This window comes from Pezoporus wallicus, unplaced genomic scaffold (genome assembly GCF_028554395.1).
Source record: "Pezoporus wallicus isolate ANWC-B61680 ecotype Strahan unplaced genomic scaffold, APGP_CSIRO_Pwel_v1 contig_5767, whole genome shotgun sequence".
NCBI classification, from domain to species: Eukaryota; Metazoa; Chordata; class Aves; order Psittaciformes; family Psittacidae; genus Pezoporus; species Pezoporus wallicus.
In genome coordinates, this window is record NW_026640599.1 from 10,613,651 (window position 1) to 10,632,288 (window position 18,638).

At 36.9% G+C, this 18,638-nt stretch overlaps 1 protein-coding gene across 2 annotated transcripts in view; it reads left to right on the forward strand.

The window, feature by feature from the left end:
- The window catches only part of POLA1 (DNA polymerase alpha 1, catalytic subunit), a 202,391-nt gene that overhangs the window by 160,286 nt on the left and 23,467 nt on the right, over nucleotides 1-18,638 (forward strand). For both annotated transcript variants that reach the window (XM_057419462.1, XM_057419461.1), the window contains exon 36: nucleotides 1,473-1,569. In XM_057419462.1, coding sequence (XP_057275445.1) covers nucleotides 1,473-1,569 — 97 coding nt within the window. The remainder of the gene's footprint in view (nucleotides 1-1,472; nucleotides 1,570-18,638) is intronic.

Consider the following 18,638-nt stretch of genomic DNA (forward strand, 5'->3'; position numbering starts at 1 on the left):
CTTCAGGAAGCAGTAATCAGGATTTACTAAAAATAACTGGTGTATAATAGTATAATGATGATGCATATCATAGAATAGCTAATAAGGAGTAAAATAAGCCTCTGTGTCTTTTTTTAAAATAGGTTCACATGAAGTGGAAAAAAGTACAGTGTTAAAATACATAAAAAATAACTAAGCAGTAGTAATAGTTGTCAAATGTCTCAACATGAGTCGCTTAATAGTTACAGATACTTTATAACATGTCAGTGGAAGTGTAAAATTAGCTGAATTTAGTAACAAACCTTGGCTTGATTGGTTGGAAGAGTGAAAAGCTAAGTTAAAGCAGAATTCCAGTAAGCAGAAATAGTTTGCCAGCTGCTCTTCCACTGCATTCTCAGGATCGTTCTTTGTGTACTGAGTCACAGTTTCAGGTTGGTCTAACCACATTCTTCCTTGGTCTTATAGTGCATCAGGAAAATCTTCAAGAATTTGTACATACCAACGTGTACTAAATGTATTCAAATTGATGCTGCTTCCATGTTTGATGCTGTTATGGTTGTCTCATTCTTAACTAAGATTTTTATAACGCACAACTCTTCAAACCATTGTTGGCCAGTATTTGTACTTCGGTATCTTAAACAGCAGGAATTGGAATGTTTTACTGAACAAAAATGCAGGAAAATTAACTTGAAAGGGTTTAGTTGTAGTATGGGCAAGATGGATCTCGTGTCTATTCAAGCAATCTTCTAGTGCACGGAATGGCAAGTGACACAAATGCATACAGGCATGTACTTTTGAACTAGAGGAATAGCACAGAGGCTTGACATCCTGACATTCAGAGCATTTAACTGAATATCATATTCCACATATACACACCTGCAGATTTTTTAACTAAATGTGTGATTACTAAACAGGCAGTAGCCTTCACAGATGTGTAGAGCAAGGTGATGGCATAGCTCTAAAGGTATATATGCACCTGTTCTTATTTGAATGGCAAGTTCACAATTTATGTAACCACAGCTGTGTGTGTGTGTGGGAAGGGAGTAAATACAGCCAAACACCTGTATTCATCAAAAATATACATTAGTTCTTCTTTTTTGAGATAATTGCATTGTATGGTATATTAAAGCACTGAAGTTACTCCTTTGTCCCATCATTCTTACGACTTACATTTTGTTGCTAAAGCATCATTATGATGCGTGTATCTATAAGAATGGATAAACACAATTTATGTTTCTGTGAGAACTTGTAAGTTTAGTATGATTTAGATAAAAAAGTCTGGTGTAAATTGTGATAAGAAGTAGCAATACAGTAAAGAGATTTTGTGGTGTAATAATAACAGTCATAGTTCTAAAATCTGACATGAATAGAACAAATAAACAGGATAAAAAATAGGAACTAAGAAGATTCACCTTTTGATAGTGGACTTTGAAATGGGTGCAGCAGGCGCATTTTTGAGTTGGGTTTTTAATTGCTATCTTTTTACATTGCAGTATTCTGAAAAGGCCCTGTACACTCAGCTCTGCTTTTACCGATATATTTTTGATGTGGAGTATGCAATGGATAAAGTGATTACTGAAGATGATAAAGGTAAGTTTAAAATTTTAATTAATTAACATAGCTTAATAGCAGTGTGCGTGCCAGAAACTAGACCCCCCTATTTGTAGTCTTCAAATCTGAACTACGGAGCTGTAATCTAAAATACAAACTAGAATAAAGTATGAATTCAGGCATCCCCTGTGAGAGGAATGTGTTATGTTGGAGTTAACCACTTTAAGAATATCTTGTATGTCTCTCTTTTTCTTTAGAAGCAACTGCGCTTTGGAAAAAGTGCTTTTCTTGCATGTTACACCATTAGAAAAATCTCTTTGCTTGACGTTTGAAGGACACGTCAGCTTCAGTAAATAGATTAATTAAAATATATGTATACAAAATTAAAATTTACATTCAGCTGCTAGTATTAAGAGACACTTTTTATCAGGGACAAAATGATAGCACAAGAAAAGCAGTAGTGCTAATTGTCTACAAAGTTCTCTTAAATACACAGATTAAGCTAATGTAGGAAGATTATTTTTTTTCTTCTCTTGATTACCATAACATTTCTGAACTAAAACATTTCCAAGCTGTAATGGATCCACAGGTTCTGTGCAGCTAGGTGATTTTCAAGCTGACAGAAGAATATTTCTGAAGGTGGGCTAATGTGTAGAATTCTGAATAAAGCTGTGTTTGGGTCCTACTTGTTGAAGTGCATTGTCCACAGAGAGCACTTCCACTGCACCCTCCGTGCAGTGCTGGTGGTGTCTGTAAAGAAAACGTGCTGCAGCTGGAGACTACTACCACTACTTTAATAGCTGCTCTGCTGTGGCTGTCTTCCCTACTCCTGCCTTGCGTCACAAGATAGGTTCCTGCGTGATGGAAAGAGACTAAACAAAATTCAGTCTTTCTAAATATTGTCCAAATCAAAGTAGTGTAACATTGTAGCTAAAAAAATGCTCAAATGAATGAACAGTCTGTTTTGGGCCTATTGTGCTTCCTTTTGGGGTTCTCATTTCCTTTCCTAATGCCTCTAAGATAGTGAATTCATTCTGATGCTTGCATTTCAGAATGTCTTTGTACCTCCAAATAAGGTCACACTGTATAACCAGTGTGATCTCCAGTCTGATACAATTAGACCTCCAGGTTAATACAGTTTTAGAAATGTGCTGGTGGTGGATGCTACTGCAAGCTGAAACCAAATTACTTCATGTGTAGATCTCTTGCCTAATGCAAGAACATAAGAGTACAAGGGACTTCATGGATGATCACATCCAATCCCCTGCTACTGCAGACCACATCATCTTAAAGGATTGAAAGTTTATGGCACTTAATTTTGAAACCTGTGTGTGGTTCTTCCTTTTTCCCTGCTGTTCAAAATCTGTTTCAGACCCTTGATCTGTGATGACTGAAAATTCACCAGAATTTTTCCATTCTGACTTGTTTGTGGCTGGTTAATGTCCATTCCTTAAATGTTTGTTTGTTTCCCTTCCTTGATATTCTCTATTATGCTTTTGGGAACAGTGGTAACATCTCTATTTTGTTTTAAACTAAGACAGAGAAACTCTTGGCTTTCTTTAGGAAGAATTGGTCTTTGATGCATGATCCTTACTCTTAGCATTTCTGTATGCTATATTTTCTAGGTTGAATTAATCTTTCAGGATGAGAAACTGCAAATACTTGGTATTTTAGCTGGTATCTATCCAGCATCTTGTACACTGGATCTGTATGTTTGCTGGAAGTACCTCTGCTGATGTTTTCTGGAGTCACCTGTGCCCTGTTCATAGCTGTTCATATTATTAACTTGTAGTTAAGTAATTAGAGAAATCCTGAGACTTGAGGGATTTGGGTTTGCTTTTTTTCTCCCATCATTTCAGAATCATGAGTTCGTATCTCAAGTTCATGGCATTTTGGTTTACTTTGATTTTCCTGGTTTCAGTCATTTTGGCCTGCTTAATCTCATTTAGAATTTTGTTATTCAAGGTTAGTATCTCTAAAAAAAGTAGTATGGTGGCTTCTGCATTCACATAATTTCACACCTTCTGCCTTAATCGAAAAATATTTGTTGGACCCTCATCGCTAACTGGAGAAAGTTCAATAAAATTGGTTTCCAGAGTAATTGTCAAGGAATTCAAAGAACTCTCCTAGGAACTTCTGTTCTCTTGGACAGTTTACCTTTCATCATGGTGTATTTTTTTTTTTCTTAGCTATTTGAAAGTTTTTGTATATTCTTCAGCCAGCCAATGATTTCAGTCTTGGTGCCACAGCAGGTGTTAAGGAATTAAGGCAAGACAAATTAGATCTGTTAGTTTACCATTTAAATTCAGTTCTCTTCAAAGAGACTAACTAGGTGAGGTAAACCTAGGTACAGTTCTGTCCCATTTTTTAGATATCTTCTGGGAGGAAGACATCTTTGTATTGCTCTAAAACACAACCAGAACTTGAGAATAATTGCCTATTGCTATTTTGGTCACCTTTTTATTTTATAGATGCCAGTGTTTTATTTTCTAGTAATGCATATTCTTGATTTGATACACTTGATGTAAAACTCTGTAGGACTGAAATAATTTTTATATGCTAATTTTGTTTTATTTCTGAAAAGGAAATTTAATCAAATCCCCCTCATAATGTGAAGTGAGTGTTTATTTTCCCTTGAAAGCCAAGAAAAAGATTATTTCCATGCCATCGTTCACAAGCCATTCTGTCTGTGACCTGTGATCAGCATCCTTGCTTTTATAAAAAATGGTGGCAAGTTTTAATGTATGTGTTGTACGTCTTTGGTATTTTCAGTCTTCCCTTTACTTTTTATGTGACTAGAACACTTATTCACTGTTGTTTTGATTTTGGTTTGGGGAGGATTTTTGCTTTGTTTTGGGATGTTCTGAGCCTAAATTGCATAGACTTTTGTCAAATCTACCTTTTATTGCCATTTTTCCTGTATTTTTAAAGGCTAGTTCTTCTTTCTTGTATATTCTGTTTATTCTTAACAGCAGCTTTAGGTGTTATTCATCTTGGAGTGCTCTTCTGTAAACAGAAAGAATTTTCAATGGCTAGAGGTTCAAGATATAAATGTGGTTTCCATCGTAGCTTGAAAGAATTAATGTCTTCTGTCATTCAGAACCTTGAGATTTTGCTACTAATTCATTTGTATTTTCTGTACTTGCCTCTTCAAAATACAGAACTTTAATTATGAAACAGGTTTTGTTTGTTCAATTGTTTATATTGAAGGTCCATACTATTCATTGAAATAATAATTATGAAATCAGTGGGAGTTCCAAAAGACATCCAAGCTTCTCCCTTTTCCTGCAAGAGGATCAATACCATAGCCTGTGTCTTAAAGATAGGCTAAATTTAAAAATCCTCTGGTGGTGCAGGTTCTACAAACTTGTCAAGTTTTACAGCCGATTTTTTCTGGTGCTTCACTGTATCTGCTGTAGAGAGCTGCTCCTTGTATCTTAAGATGAATTTTGCTTTCTGAAGCTTATTCTGTGCACAGTGGGTGATAGACTATTCTCTCAGAGAGTTTTCCATATTTAAAACCTGTGTGCTATCTTCTAAGGCTCTTTCAACAACTAACCTGAATTATTTTCCACTTCTCTGCATGTTTGTGGGGGAGTTCTTTGATGGTTTGTTTTTTTTCCCTTTGTCTTGTTTGTTTGTGTATAAACCTCCAGTAAGTCAGGTCTGCTGCTGTGGAATACAGGAGAAGGATTAACATGTTTTGCAGACTGTCCTTCTGGTTATTTATACCAGTATGGTGTTTACAGCATTTGCAACAGCATCGTTCACTCATTTTTCATTTGTGATCTGCTGTAATCATTACATATTGTTGTTGGTCACTCTTTTCCCTGTAAGAATCAAAAATAAGCTGATTGGTCTACATGATGTTTTCTTGTTTCAGTGACTGCAGAAATTAATTGTCAATTGTACCATCCGGAAATACCTGGATTATATAGTTACAGGTCTTTAATGCTATTACTAATAGTAGCATTTATCCTTCAAATAGATGTTTCCATTCATCTGGAAGTTTAAGGTCTGTTATGATGATATGGTTTAATATGTTAACATTGTGATACAGTGTAAAGTTCTTAGTCGTCATACTACGCAAAGTGAAATTCTGAAATTCCTTTGCTGCCTTTCTAAATTAGAAACTGTTGCACAGTTAGTATTGGGTCAGAAAACAGTTTAAGTTTCAGTATCCCTGTGCCACACCCCCTAATTTACAGATATGAATAACACCGTAAGAGCTGTTTGGTTTGAACTGTTTTTTAAACCAGGAAAGGAAAAAAGGCTCCATTGTGACTAGCAACTTACTCAAAACATTTTCAGCACTTTCTTACACTTGTTTTTTCAGAGCTAGGTTTTGGTTTTATTTAGACATTACTGCTTAGGTGAACATTAAGGAGTAGCAGGAGTGGAGAGTTACGTCTTTAAAAAAGAAGAGAGATGGACCCCACATAAAGTCAATACAACTGCTCTGCCTCACATAGATGTCTCTACAGAGAGATGCCAGTAGTAGATGCCAGTTCAGTTCTTCCTGCTGGCATCAAGTAGAAGACAAGGGTGCTATAGTCTTTTTATTCACAATGACTGCAGCATTATTCTGAAAGCATTAATAATATCACTGAGGTTGTTTATGGCACAGCCACTCTTCCATGCAAGCACCAGAAGTTCCTAGTTTACTCTATGGATTATTAAAGTGCAAAATTATGTTGGGAAAAACTAAACTTTTCTAGGCTGTTAGATCTAAACATAAAAAAATAAAATTCAGCTCTGAATATTTGTGTGAATCCCATCATTTCAGTGCTGGATGTTTTTCCCCAGTATGGTCATAACTTGGTGTGCCAAGTAGCAGGTTGGAGTGATTTTGTTGTTGGTTTGGGGTTTTTTCAACAGAAATTTTTTCGTAACTCTCTGAAAGAAGGTATAATCGGGAGGTTGGCAGGGCTGCTTGTCAGTGTGGTTTAATGTATGTGTTCCTGATGGTGGTGAGACTGAAGGAGACACACAAACTGCAATTAGGGTTGAAAGGATGGGCCTGAGCAAGGAGATATCCCTAGGCTGAGATCAGTGTGGAGGGTCAGTCAGATAACGGGAGGAGTACAGGTGTGAGATGGAGCTGGAAGGATTGTATTGAATGTGAAACTAATGTAATGAAGTGGAGACTTCTGGCATCAGAACAATTTGCCACTTTTTTATCATATACAGGCTACAACTTGTTGCAGTAAATAAAGGGATCTAGTTATCTACATGCATTTTTCAGAGGAAGATAAGGAGAAATCATATGAATAACCTATGTGCATATGTGTATGTGCATTTATTTTTAAGATGGCAACAGATGAAACTCAGCATATCTCTTTCCAGAGAGTACAGGTCAATAAACAAAGCATTTCTGTTTGTCACATCTCCAGCCATTATCACTGAGCTGACTTCAGCTCACTATAGTGATCTTTACATCCAAGCAAACAAATGCTCTTCTGCGCATTTGCTGTCAAGTACTTTGTCTTCCAATCATGTTGTTTTGAAGAGATTGTAAAATAATAATTTCCAAGAATTTAATCTTAGAGCATATATTCAAAAGCACTTGTTCATTTTTCCTTAACGTGTTGTTTTGAAGAGGAAGATTTCTGAACATTTTTACTTTTTTTTAATTAGTCACCGTTTCTTGAGTATTTTTAAATCTTACTAACTTTTTTGAAAGCAAAAATTATTGAAAAGTGTTTACTTTAGGTTTGTTGGCCCTTTTGAAGTAATGCATAAACAGCTGATCTTTAAATCTTAGGTTATCCTCCAATAATGATCGCAACTTCTTTTATTGCCAGTTGGATATTTTTAACATTAGAAGTGTAATTTTTTTCTCCATTTTATTTCTGCTCATGTGGTCTTTTAGTTAAACCTACAAAATCTAAATAAATCCCATTGCACTGTACATTTCTATAACCCTTTCTCTGGGCAGGCTTACGGAGTGTGACACCTCTCGAAGTTACATATTGTTATTTCTTCAGCTTGTGAATGAAATAAATGGAAAAATGAGTTAAAACTGTTACGTCTACAATGTGGAAAATCTGTGGCTTGACAGCAATGCATTTACTGTGGATTGTACAGCTAATAAAATGATTTTTATTAATGAAGATTTTTCTATTGCATATTGTAATGTTGCAGGTGGGATGAATCATAGAATGGTTTGGGTTGGAAGGGACCTTAAACATCATAAAATTCCAAGCCCCTTGCCGTGGGCAGGGACACCTTCCACTAGACCAGTTTGCCCAAAGCCCCATCCAACCTGTCCTTGAACACTGCCAGGGATGGGACAGCCACAGTTTCTCTGGACAACCTGCTCGCTCTAGTGTCTTACCACCCTCACAGTGAAGAATTGTTTCCTAATTTCTAATCTAACTCTACCCTCTTTCAGCGTAAAGCCATTCCCCCTTGTCCTGTCACTACATGCCCTTGTATAAAGTCCCTCTGCAGCTTTCTTGTAGGTAACTTGAATTCTACCAATGTGCAGCAGAATTTTTGTAGTGCAGTGCTGAACTACTAATACTGTTTCTCCAGTCAAAGCAGAGGAACACAGACAAGTAACTGAAAGGCATCCTAATGTACAAATATGCAACCTAAGGCTTTACCATGGTTAATTACCTTTTTATCTTATCCTGTGGTAATCTGTGGTTCTGTCATATCCCTCTTTTATTTATCCTCCTAAAACCCTTGTAAAGTCTGAGTATGTTGCTACTCTCTTTTCACACCTGTTTTTCAGTGAAGCATATCTTCTCATTTGCGTTTCAGGACTTTTTTTGCTACTTAAATGTATAGATACATGCCAACTTATTACAACCCATTCAATAGTGTAGTCTGTATAATGTCTTCTACCTTCTTTATCAGTTCTTTAGTGAGTTTCTCTAACAAAAAATACTTTTAGAGGTCTTTTTTCTTCACTATTTCTTTTTTATCTGCAACTCTGACATTTTTCATACAGACACATTGTATTTCTGGTTTCATATCAATTAATAAAGTTTGTGTTTGTTTTTTGATGGGGGCAGTTTTGTTGTTGTTAAGTGGAAGTCAGAAGTGACAAGGTGTCTTCTAATGATCACTGCTTCTCACAGCAGTAAGCTCTTTTTTCTAGTGGAAAGTGCAAGACTAGCATGTTTTCCCTTTTAGAAGACCTTTAAGTTTAATGGATCTGGCAGTGTACGCAAAAAAAAAAACAACAAACCAAAATCCTGTCTTTTAGCTAGCTACCACAATTCTGACATTGATGCTAATTTTTTTATTATTATTTTAGTAGAAATTGGAAATAGATAAACAGTTTAACTCTGTATAATCCATTCAGTATATACGTGCCTAGACATCAGAAGGATAATGTAAAGCTAAGGCTTTTAAGAGATTTTTTAAAAGATACAATTATCTGTATGATTTTTAAATCACATAAGAAATATATTTTAGAACTTGCCAGTGATGGCTCATAATCACTTTGATATTTTGAGGAAAATGGTAGCTTTAAACAGATGATACAGAATTTATTTTTAAAAATGTATTGTGCTTATACAGTTGATGGCTTTTATTTCCATAATGTTTTTTACTACATAATTATACATCTTAATTACGTAATTACCGTCATAATTATTATGTAATTACATGTAGTTCCACTAATTACAAAATCAGGAAGTGTAATTATCTACTAAAAACTTTCTGAAATCTTATTTGTTCGCTAGAGATTATTTAAAAGACCAGTGACCTACTGAAGATGGTGTACAGTGTTGTACATAATACCAGTTCTCTTTTTCCCTTTCTTCATGGCCAGTCCAGCTTAAGAAGGTTATGAGAGGACTTTCAGGTCTTTAATTATGATTTCCCTTAAAATTAGGTTGGAAACCTTGACTGTATTGCCTGCGCATTTGGAGCCTCTTAATTTTTGTCATTGATACCTTAACATCTTTCAATTTAAATATTCTCTAGCTGAACTTACATAAAGTTGCACTGTTCCAGTTAACACCTTTGTAGGTTTATTACTTGTATTTTGATCAAGGGTATCTGGTTCGGGTATCTGATGTCAGCTATAAATACGTTTGTAAAAGCATTGCTTACAGCCATATATACATGGAATGAATCCTTGACTCCACAAAAGATAGGGGGACTGGAGCTGGTTTCTCATAGGCCAAATATTTATTTTATTGACTAAAATGGCTTTTTAAAGTGTGTTTTCCTGTATCAATCTACAGTCATGTCTGTGTGCTGATTCATTACTTATTGTCGCACATACTTGGTTATAGATTTGTCTAAACTGTGCAGTATGAAACCAAAAATGGTTTACTGCAGGTTAGAGAAAATTAATATTCAGGACAATTTATGGCTCTGTTGCCCTGATATTTTACTAAAACTGGGCAGATAGAAACTCTGTTTGCTGTGTATTAAATAAGTCATGTGATACCTTTGATAGTATTGTGAAGTGTTAGATTTAGTGATTTAATTCTGTAAAATCATGATGTATCAAAATGACATCAGAAATACAAAGCTTTCTCTTGCACTCATTGTGACAACAAGCATGCATTTATTATGTGACAGTGTTAAAGCAAGCTACCAAGGAGAAGATACTTTGAGGAACAGAAAACAGTGTTCATGTGAAAGGGATGCTGTAAAAAAGTAAACAATCACAATTTGTGATACTAATATAAAGGAAGAAAATTGTAATCTCTGTGTAATTTCAGAAGGGAAATGGTGAAATAGAAATATGAAGTAAATGGGTTACTGGAATATTGACATTTCTGTGGAGTGCTTCAAGACTTAATGCTGTGTTGCACATGTATTAGTGCCTAATTTTTCTGTGTTTATTACATAAGGCAACTGTTCTACTGTGTACTTGCCAAAAGCTATTTTAAGCTCCCAGATTTGGCCTGACTCCACGGGTGATAGGAATCTCTTATCTTTTTGATGTTAAATGTACTTACCTCAACCCATACCTGCTAGGCATATGAGCCCTAAGAATTTGTCTCCAAAGCGGTTTGAAATATATTGACCTTTAGAAGAAACAGCATCATTATTCGTGAAGACAGGTTGTGAAAATTGGGGGGGGGGGGGGGAGACAGGGGGGACGACGACAGTATTTAAATTAATACTGCAAATGAAATTATTTTAATTACTATATTTACTGAAGTGGTGGTACTGCATGGGAGACATTTGTTTTTAAGTATCTTTCTGTATCCTTTAACAAACAAAGGATTTATATCAAATAGATCAAGAAAATACAGTTACGCTCTGTTCCATAAGAAATAGATGGAGATAAATTCTTCTCTTTATTAAGGACTAGAAGGTTGTGTAGTGAATGGCATAATAGAAAATACTTGGTTGATTCCATAGGGGACACAAAAATGGTCCATCATATACATATAAAAACATAGCTCAAGACAGAGAAGTGTCTAAATGCAGCTTCAATTTGGTTTATTAAATAAAAAAAACAACTTGCATTCATAAAGCAGTACTACATTTTTGTCATCTCTCCATCCATTTCAGTGATCATCTCTTCACAATAATCCAACCACCAAATTTCATCTTTCAGGCTAGTGTACGTCCACTGGCATTCTTTTGAGAACAAATGAGTCTTCCATGACAGGCCAAAATGTGGCTCAGCCTTGAAAAAAAAAAAACTTAGCATGATGTTCTTATGTCTTGGCTTGTCCCTCTTCTGTGAGGGGGCTTAGATGGATGAGAGAGGCGTGTGGTCAGGTTAGGGAGCTCTTTGTTTTTATGTAACAGAAATGAGTTTAGAAAAAGCTGATTCGATCCTGCCAGGATTACAACTGTTAAATGCATATCAGAATGTTTTCCTATCTTATATTATTTAACTCAGAATATAATAATGTAATTATTTTGACATGAAAACATTATGTACTGTGGTATTTCCACTCATCTTTAAATAGACATTTTTCACTCTGTGAGAGATGCATGCAGTAAGACAAAACAAAAAATGAATAAAAAGGAGTGAGTGACAGCTTAAGCTAGTTTATTTAGATGATAAAAACAAATAATATTTGACATTAATAGAATTTTACAGACTTGGAATTAACACATTTCGCTACTTATGGTATTGTTTCATAGTTCTGGTCTGTCAGTAGATGTTATGTAAACAGCCAGCAGAACATAACAGAAGCACATTTATCAGGTTAATATTTTTCTTAAAAATTGTGTCACATAGTCTTGGTGGAGGGCAAAGAAACATTAAAGGGAAATGTGGGGGGGGTTACTGTTCATAAATCATATACATGCGAATTCACCTTAAACTAGACTTTTTTTATTTTATTTTTTTAGAGCTGAGCCTCTAGTTTAAAGCATTCTTAACAAAAAATAGTAGTGAGTAACCAAAACAAATAATAGTTAACATACTTAGTAAGAGCATTAGCTACAATGCTTTTGAACAGTAATGGTAAACTATAGTAATCAAGACTTTGGTGTGGGAAGTTTATATTATTTCATACTCGAAATTTTGCATTATACAGAAATCAGTGGATTTGAAATTGGTTATCACGCATGCAATTTCATGATAACACATAATTAAATTGTTTCAAATATTGCTTAAATTTAGGAAGTCCAAAGTGTAGCTTCTTGGTTGGAAACGTCCATAATTTTGCAAAAGCAGCAGATGTTGGAACATAAAATGCATGCATTCAGTGAATCACAACTGTTCCAACTCTTCTAGTAGTTCCATGTAGAGAGGAAGAAATAAATAGAGGTTCTTATCCAGAGGTTTAGTTTTGGAAAGTCTGAATGAAAGTTTAAAAGCAATATTTCTGTTTTTTCCATTTCTGTTCTCCAAAGATTTATCAACTGCTTCACAGTTTAAGCCATATTTCAGATACAACAGTAATGCAAAAAGCCAGGAAGTTGACCTGGTTATGAGGACATGTAAAAGCAGTATTTTCTTGATGTTTTCCAGAAAACAGAGACTGATATTATTCAGAAACTACAGTGAAGTGTCTATGCCTTTTTGAACTTTTGAGTATGATCTGAAGTCTAAGCTTCATTTTAATTTTATTGTATTGCTGTGGCAAATTTTGAACATGAGAAATATTTAGTCAGGAGTTCTTATTTAGACAAAACAAGCATTTTGTTTCAGTATTTAGTCTATTAGCATATAAGCATGTTTTCTACCGAGTACCAGAAAGGATCCTTTTTGTCCTGTTATGGCGTTTAACAGTAGTGATTTGTGATTAGATGTATTCTCTGTCCTCTTAGTGCTGACCCATAGGGTGTAGGTAACCAAATATACCTTTTCTCAAGCTGTCCCTCCAGCAGCCTTTCATGGCTTTCCTGCCGTGAAAGCCCTAGGCCTGCCATTCGGTTAGCATCCTTCACCAATGTCGTGGTTTAAACCCAGCCAGACAGCTTGTTCACTCACTCCCCCCCTTCTTTCCCTCCCCCTACTCCTGGAGGGATGGAGAGGAGAATCAAAAAGAATGCAACTCCCACAGGTTGAGATAAGAACAGTCCAGTAACTAAGGTATAACACAAATCACTACTGCTACCACCAATAATAATAATAGCGATAAGAGAAATAACAGGGGAAGAGAATACAACACCTCGCCACCAGCCGACTGATAACGCACCTCCCCAGCCCGACCAAGCACCAACCCATACCTCCTCCAACCCTGCAGTCCTGGCCCTTCCGGCTCACTCTCAGTTACATCCTGGGCATGACGTGCTGTGATATGGAATACTTCTTTGGGTACTTTGGGACAGGTGTCCTGTCTCTGCTTCCCCCCAGCTTCCCCTCCTCCCTGGCGGAGCATGAGACTCACAAAGTCCTTGGCCAAACCAAACATCATTGTTACCAGCTCTGTTCCCAGGCTGAAAGTCAAAACACAGCACTGCACCAGCTACCAAGAAGGAGAAAAATGACTGCTACTGCTGAACCCAAGACAACTGAAAAAATAGGTGTGAGAGTAACAGTACACTCAGACTTTACAAAGGTTTTAGGAGGATAAAGAAAAGAAGAGTAAGATGTAACTACACATTGCCACAAATAAGATAAACAGGTAATTGCCATGGTAAAGCCTTAAGTTGCACATTCATACATTAGGATGCCTTTCAGTTACTTGTCTGTGTGCCTCTGCTCTGACTGTAGAAACAATATGAGTAGTTCAGCGCTGCACTTCAAAAATTCTGTTGCAGTTTGAGAGGATTTGAGTTGTTGAGGATTTTTTATAACATGGCAATTACAAAGTAAACCTTTCTTTTTTGGGGGGGGGCAGGGGAAGGGTTATGGGCTTTAGTTACTTGTTAAGTCTTTGCTTTTTAAGAACAGGTTAAAGAACTTCCAGTTGTCACATCATAATCCATGGCATTAAGTTGGTACCGTAATCAAGAGCCCAATAATATATTAATACGAAAGTATCTTTTTATTAGGCTGTCATAGGGACTCACGTGGGGTGTCTTGTTGAAAAGGTTGTCTTTTATAAAGGAAAGGAGAAACGCCTATTCTGAATTACACAAGGAAAGAGCATTAGTGCAAAAGAAGAATAAAGACATGAAAGAACAAACCAGATGTACGATGTTAATTTGACAAAAAAACAATCCTAAAATTCACAGTATAGAAAATTTGGGTAAGAGTCATGAGAAATAGAAATGCTAAAGGATTTGGAGTGGTAAATGAAAGTCATTTGCAATACAGCTTGACAGTGAAATGGTTCATTTCAAAAAGTAGCCTTTATTTTTAAGGGTTGTTTGAACCCAGTGAGGTTAAAATTAGGTCCTGCATGTCTAGTAGGAGCTCCCCAAAGTAATATTGTACTTGTTATCTGTGAGTTTTTCTTGATTAGGGAAGTGTTTAACAAGATCTGTATGTATTGATGTATATATTACTGAAAACCATTGCAGAGTGGTCAGCAGAGCATTACATTGGCACTAGACATCTCTGAAAGAATTCCAGAGTTGGATTAGTTTGAAAACGGGATTCTATATCCTCCTGCTCTGGATGTGTAAAACAGGGGAGGAAAAAAGTCTCTGGAAAAGAATGTGGGGTTTTTTTCCTCTTTTAACCATAAAATGAGATTTGTGAGGAAATCTCTCTTTGCAAAAATCAGCAGTTTTACAGATGAAGTACATCCTTCTTGGGAAGTTTCTTCAGTAGCTGCACACTGATGTTTTTGAAATGTCTGGAGCAGGCCAGTACTTCCGTTGAATAGTACATTTTTGATGGCATTATGATAAACCATGGTTTTGCCATAGTTTAGATTGGTATATATACTTTGTTTTTAAAATAGTGTTCCTTTGCAGAGTATGAACTACAAACGGTATTCAGGAGAAAATGCTGTTGATCTTACGCAGGAAGTTTTACATTTAAGACTTCCCAACAGTGTGGGTGCTTTGTGTCACCAACTGGGCCTAGTTAAGTGAGGCCCAGGGAACGCCTGAAGGTCAAACAAACTTTTCATTGTAAAGCAAAGCTCTCTAGTGCAATATATCCCAATTATAAAGGTAATATAAATCACCTCAGTGACAGGCCTTTTATGCAGTAAGAACCCACCCTTAGCTTTTCAGCTGATATACGTTGCCTTTAAAAAAGAGAGTGAGGAAATGAGCAGCGACAAGCTCAGGAATGAGGGGGTACATGTAAAGGTTTTCCTCCCTCTCGAGGAAATGCATCTGATGTTTTGCTTTGATAGGTGCAAAGTGGGAAGAGGAGTAAACAGAAGATCCTTCATCTTTCCATGGGTAGGATTTTCTCCTCACCCGTAGATGATCCACCACTGGATATGCCTCCCAAAGTAGTGTGTATATGGTGATATTTGGGACAAAATTTGTCACTCATGCTACACATGCAACAGTGAGGTCCTAGAAGAGATGAGAGATGAGTGTTCCTAATGTATGAAATAGCTCAGAAAGCCAAAGAGTCACAGTTCAGTGAAGTGACCAAGAGACTATATATGTCTCCAGTCTGTACTGGCAGTGATGATATACTTCACTAAGTTCTTCTTGGTGCCAAGACTGTAAGAAGTGATGTTTTACATGAACACGAGAGAAGTGAGATACCAGTTCAGTCCTAGTAAGAGAATCACAGAATGGCTGAGGCAAGGAGACACCTCTGGAGATCTTCTAGTCCAACTCTCTGCTCAGAGCAGGGTCACCTACAGCAGGTTGCTCAGGGTTTCAGGTATTTCTATGGATGGAGACTGTCCAGTTTCTCTGATCAGCCTGTTCTGCCATTTGACCACCCTCACAGTAAAAAAGGAAGGTACTATGTTTACATGGAATTCCTTGTATTCCAGTTTATGCTTATTGCCTCTCGGTCTGTCACTGGACACGATGGAGATGAGCCTGAGGAACCCAGCACTCCAGATGTGTCTCTCCAGGGCTGAGCAAAGGAGAAGCATCACCTGCCTCAACCTGCTGGTGATGCTTTATCTAATGCAGCCCAGGGTGTGCTGGCCTTCTTTACTGTGAGGTATTGTTTCTAGTTCACATTCAGGTCATTATATAAGTACTTGAGTATATAGCTGCTGTGTGAACAGGGGTTCTGCTGTTCTTTTGCTGTCTACATAAAGCAAAGCAGGCATTCCACACCAAATATCACTAATGGAGAAAACTCCCAATGAAGGGATGCACTTCGTCTCCGCTGGCTTTGAGGTCTCAGAATTCAAGCATTTGTATGTGAATTTATCAGCCCGTGCTGCTTTGTATAGTTGGCAGAATTAGGCAGTTCCAGGGCATGGCTCAGCTAATCTCATCTATACTAGGCTGGTTTGGATCACATGTGAGAAATACTTCCTCTTTGCTTCATTGTTTATAAAGGAGATCCAGGGTGACTAGTTGAGATCTAGAAAGTAGCGTTACTGGAAAACTTACACCAGAGACATAGTCCATGAATTTGCCAGATGTGGAAAATGGTTACATGCAGCACTCCAGTCACTTCAAGGTTTTTCATCAAAGAATAAAAACTAAAGTCAAAGTAGTTTCTTTATCCTTCTCCAGTTACAACCTCTGTTAACTAAAACAAAGTGAAAAGAGCATGTTGCTCTGAAATAAACCACTTCTGCATCCCACAATAACCTATATTTCTAAAGTAGACATAGCCAGTTGTAAATACTTGGGGAAAGGCATCTAGTCATGAATGTTAACCATGAGGAGGCATTCCATAACTCCCACCAGTCCTTCAGAAAAGTCTGTCATGAGATCTGTAACGCAGCCTGTGAAAAATCACTTTCAGAACAGAGTTCTGGCTTCTGTCATGGGAGCAGGCTGTTTTATGGTTACCTGTACAGAAACAGAGGGTGTCATTCTTCTAAGTCCCTACGGTTTTTCAAAGGGACAAATCTAGAGACTAAACTTCTTGTATGGGGTCATTTGGAAATTAATTTACAGTCTTCAAGGTGAATAGTTATTATTTTATTAATAGGGGTTTTTTACATACAAAAGATTTTAGCAGTTAAAAGCCAAATCCGTCAACCTCTGCTTTTCCATATTCAGTAAATACAGGGATTTTGATAACTCCAGATGAAGTTATCCCAAGGAGGAGTTTAGTATTCTACAGATCATAGAACATAATCTTTCTTCTTTCTGCTTGAGTGTCAAGCATGAAAAGGGAAAAAATACATTTACAAAGTTGATTTAAGAATGCCATTTAAAATGTATTTCCTTTATAACAGAGCAGCCTCAAATAACCCATTATTTTACTTGTAGGCTCTTTTTAAGGAGTGTGGAAGACAAAAAGCACACACAGATTTGTAAGAGTATCAAGTTAGTACACTAAGATCAAAGGCTATCTCTGCACGAGGGACTTGCACATTCTCTTCCAGATCAGCTGCAACATCAAGGACACTAAAATCTGCAAAGCATTTTGTTTGCTATGTGTTCAGTCTCCTGTCATCTGCTAATGCAGTCTTTGTGAGAAAGTACTTAATGTTGTGGTACCTAAGTAGCCTGCATCCCTGTTTCACATCTGTTGTTCTGTGGAATACATATCTCCTGTGGTCCCTGTTCAAAATGGCTGACTTTTCAAAAATTGGAAGTGATCAGCAGACATCTTACCTAGGGAGGAAAGAAAGCAAATATATTGATCTCCGAGTAAAGGGACAGAGTACACCGTTGTGTCCTTGATGTAGTATTGGCAGCTGAGCCTGTGATCTCTCATTGTTTCAGAATGGCCTGTCTTACGTTCCGTTGAAGAGCAGGATAGAAGATACAAATTCTTCTAGATCACATGGGTAGGGGTCTTTGAAAAGAAAGAATTTGCTGCCCCCCTATGTCAGAATACCTGGAGGTGTGTGTTTTATCCACTTCTGTAGTGTCTTGTGATGAATAAGGAGGATTTGGGAGGAGAGCATGAGGGGAAACAGAAAAAGAAAAGCAAAGTTGCTTGAAAAAGGTTATGAAGTGTTTGGTTTTTCATTTTCTTTTGAAATTGGCCAATATGTTAGAACAGTGCATTTCTTAATGTGGCTGTACACTAGGTTAGAACAGCAGTGATCCTCTGAGGTGCTGAACCATGGTGGTTCTTTGTCTTGTCAACTGAGTTGGAAACTCAGTGTTTCAAATTATGGTGTTGCAAATTAAAGTTGGCAGGGAGTATTTTGTCATGTTTGTTTCATGAAAATACTGGACAACAGTTACTTGGTGGCTTTTCTTGTGCATTTTGTCAAGTATGACTAATTATTTCTTGTATTCCTTCATCTTTGATGAAGTCTAATTACATTAGGAACAGGTAACGTGAGTTTGCCAGTAGTGAGGGTTTTTTCTTATATTTGTGAAGGTGACTGTACTGAAATTGTTCCCTTGCAGTTAGCGTGCACAACTATGACAAGGGATAGTGTTGGTGGAGTATTTCAACTCCTGTTGTGTGACAGAGGAAACATATCCCTCGTTCAATGTGTGCTGTGGCAATTCTTGCAAATTGTTTGTGCTGTTAGCATACAGTGTTTGTAAGCCAGCACTTGTAACCAGCGGCTACTGGGAGATTGGATATTCCCAATCCCAGATACTAGTGGTAATGAACATCAGTTGACTGTAGCACCAACAACTTATGAAGATGGCTGTTTTCCAAGGGAGTTTGACTTTATAGTGTACAGAAGTTTTCTAGGAGAGAATAAGTACTTATTGATGGCCAGTCTGACAGGAAAAAATGGAAAAGTTGAAGT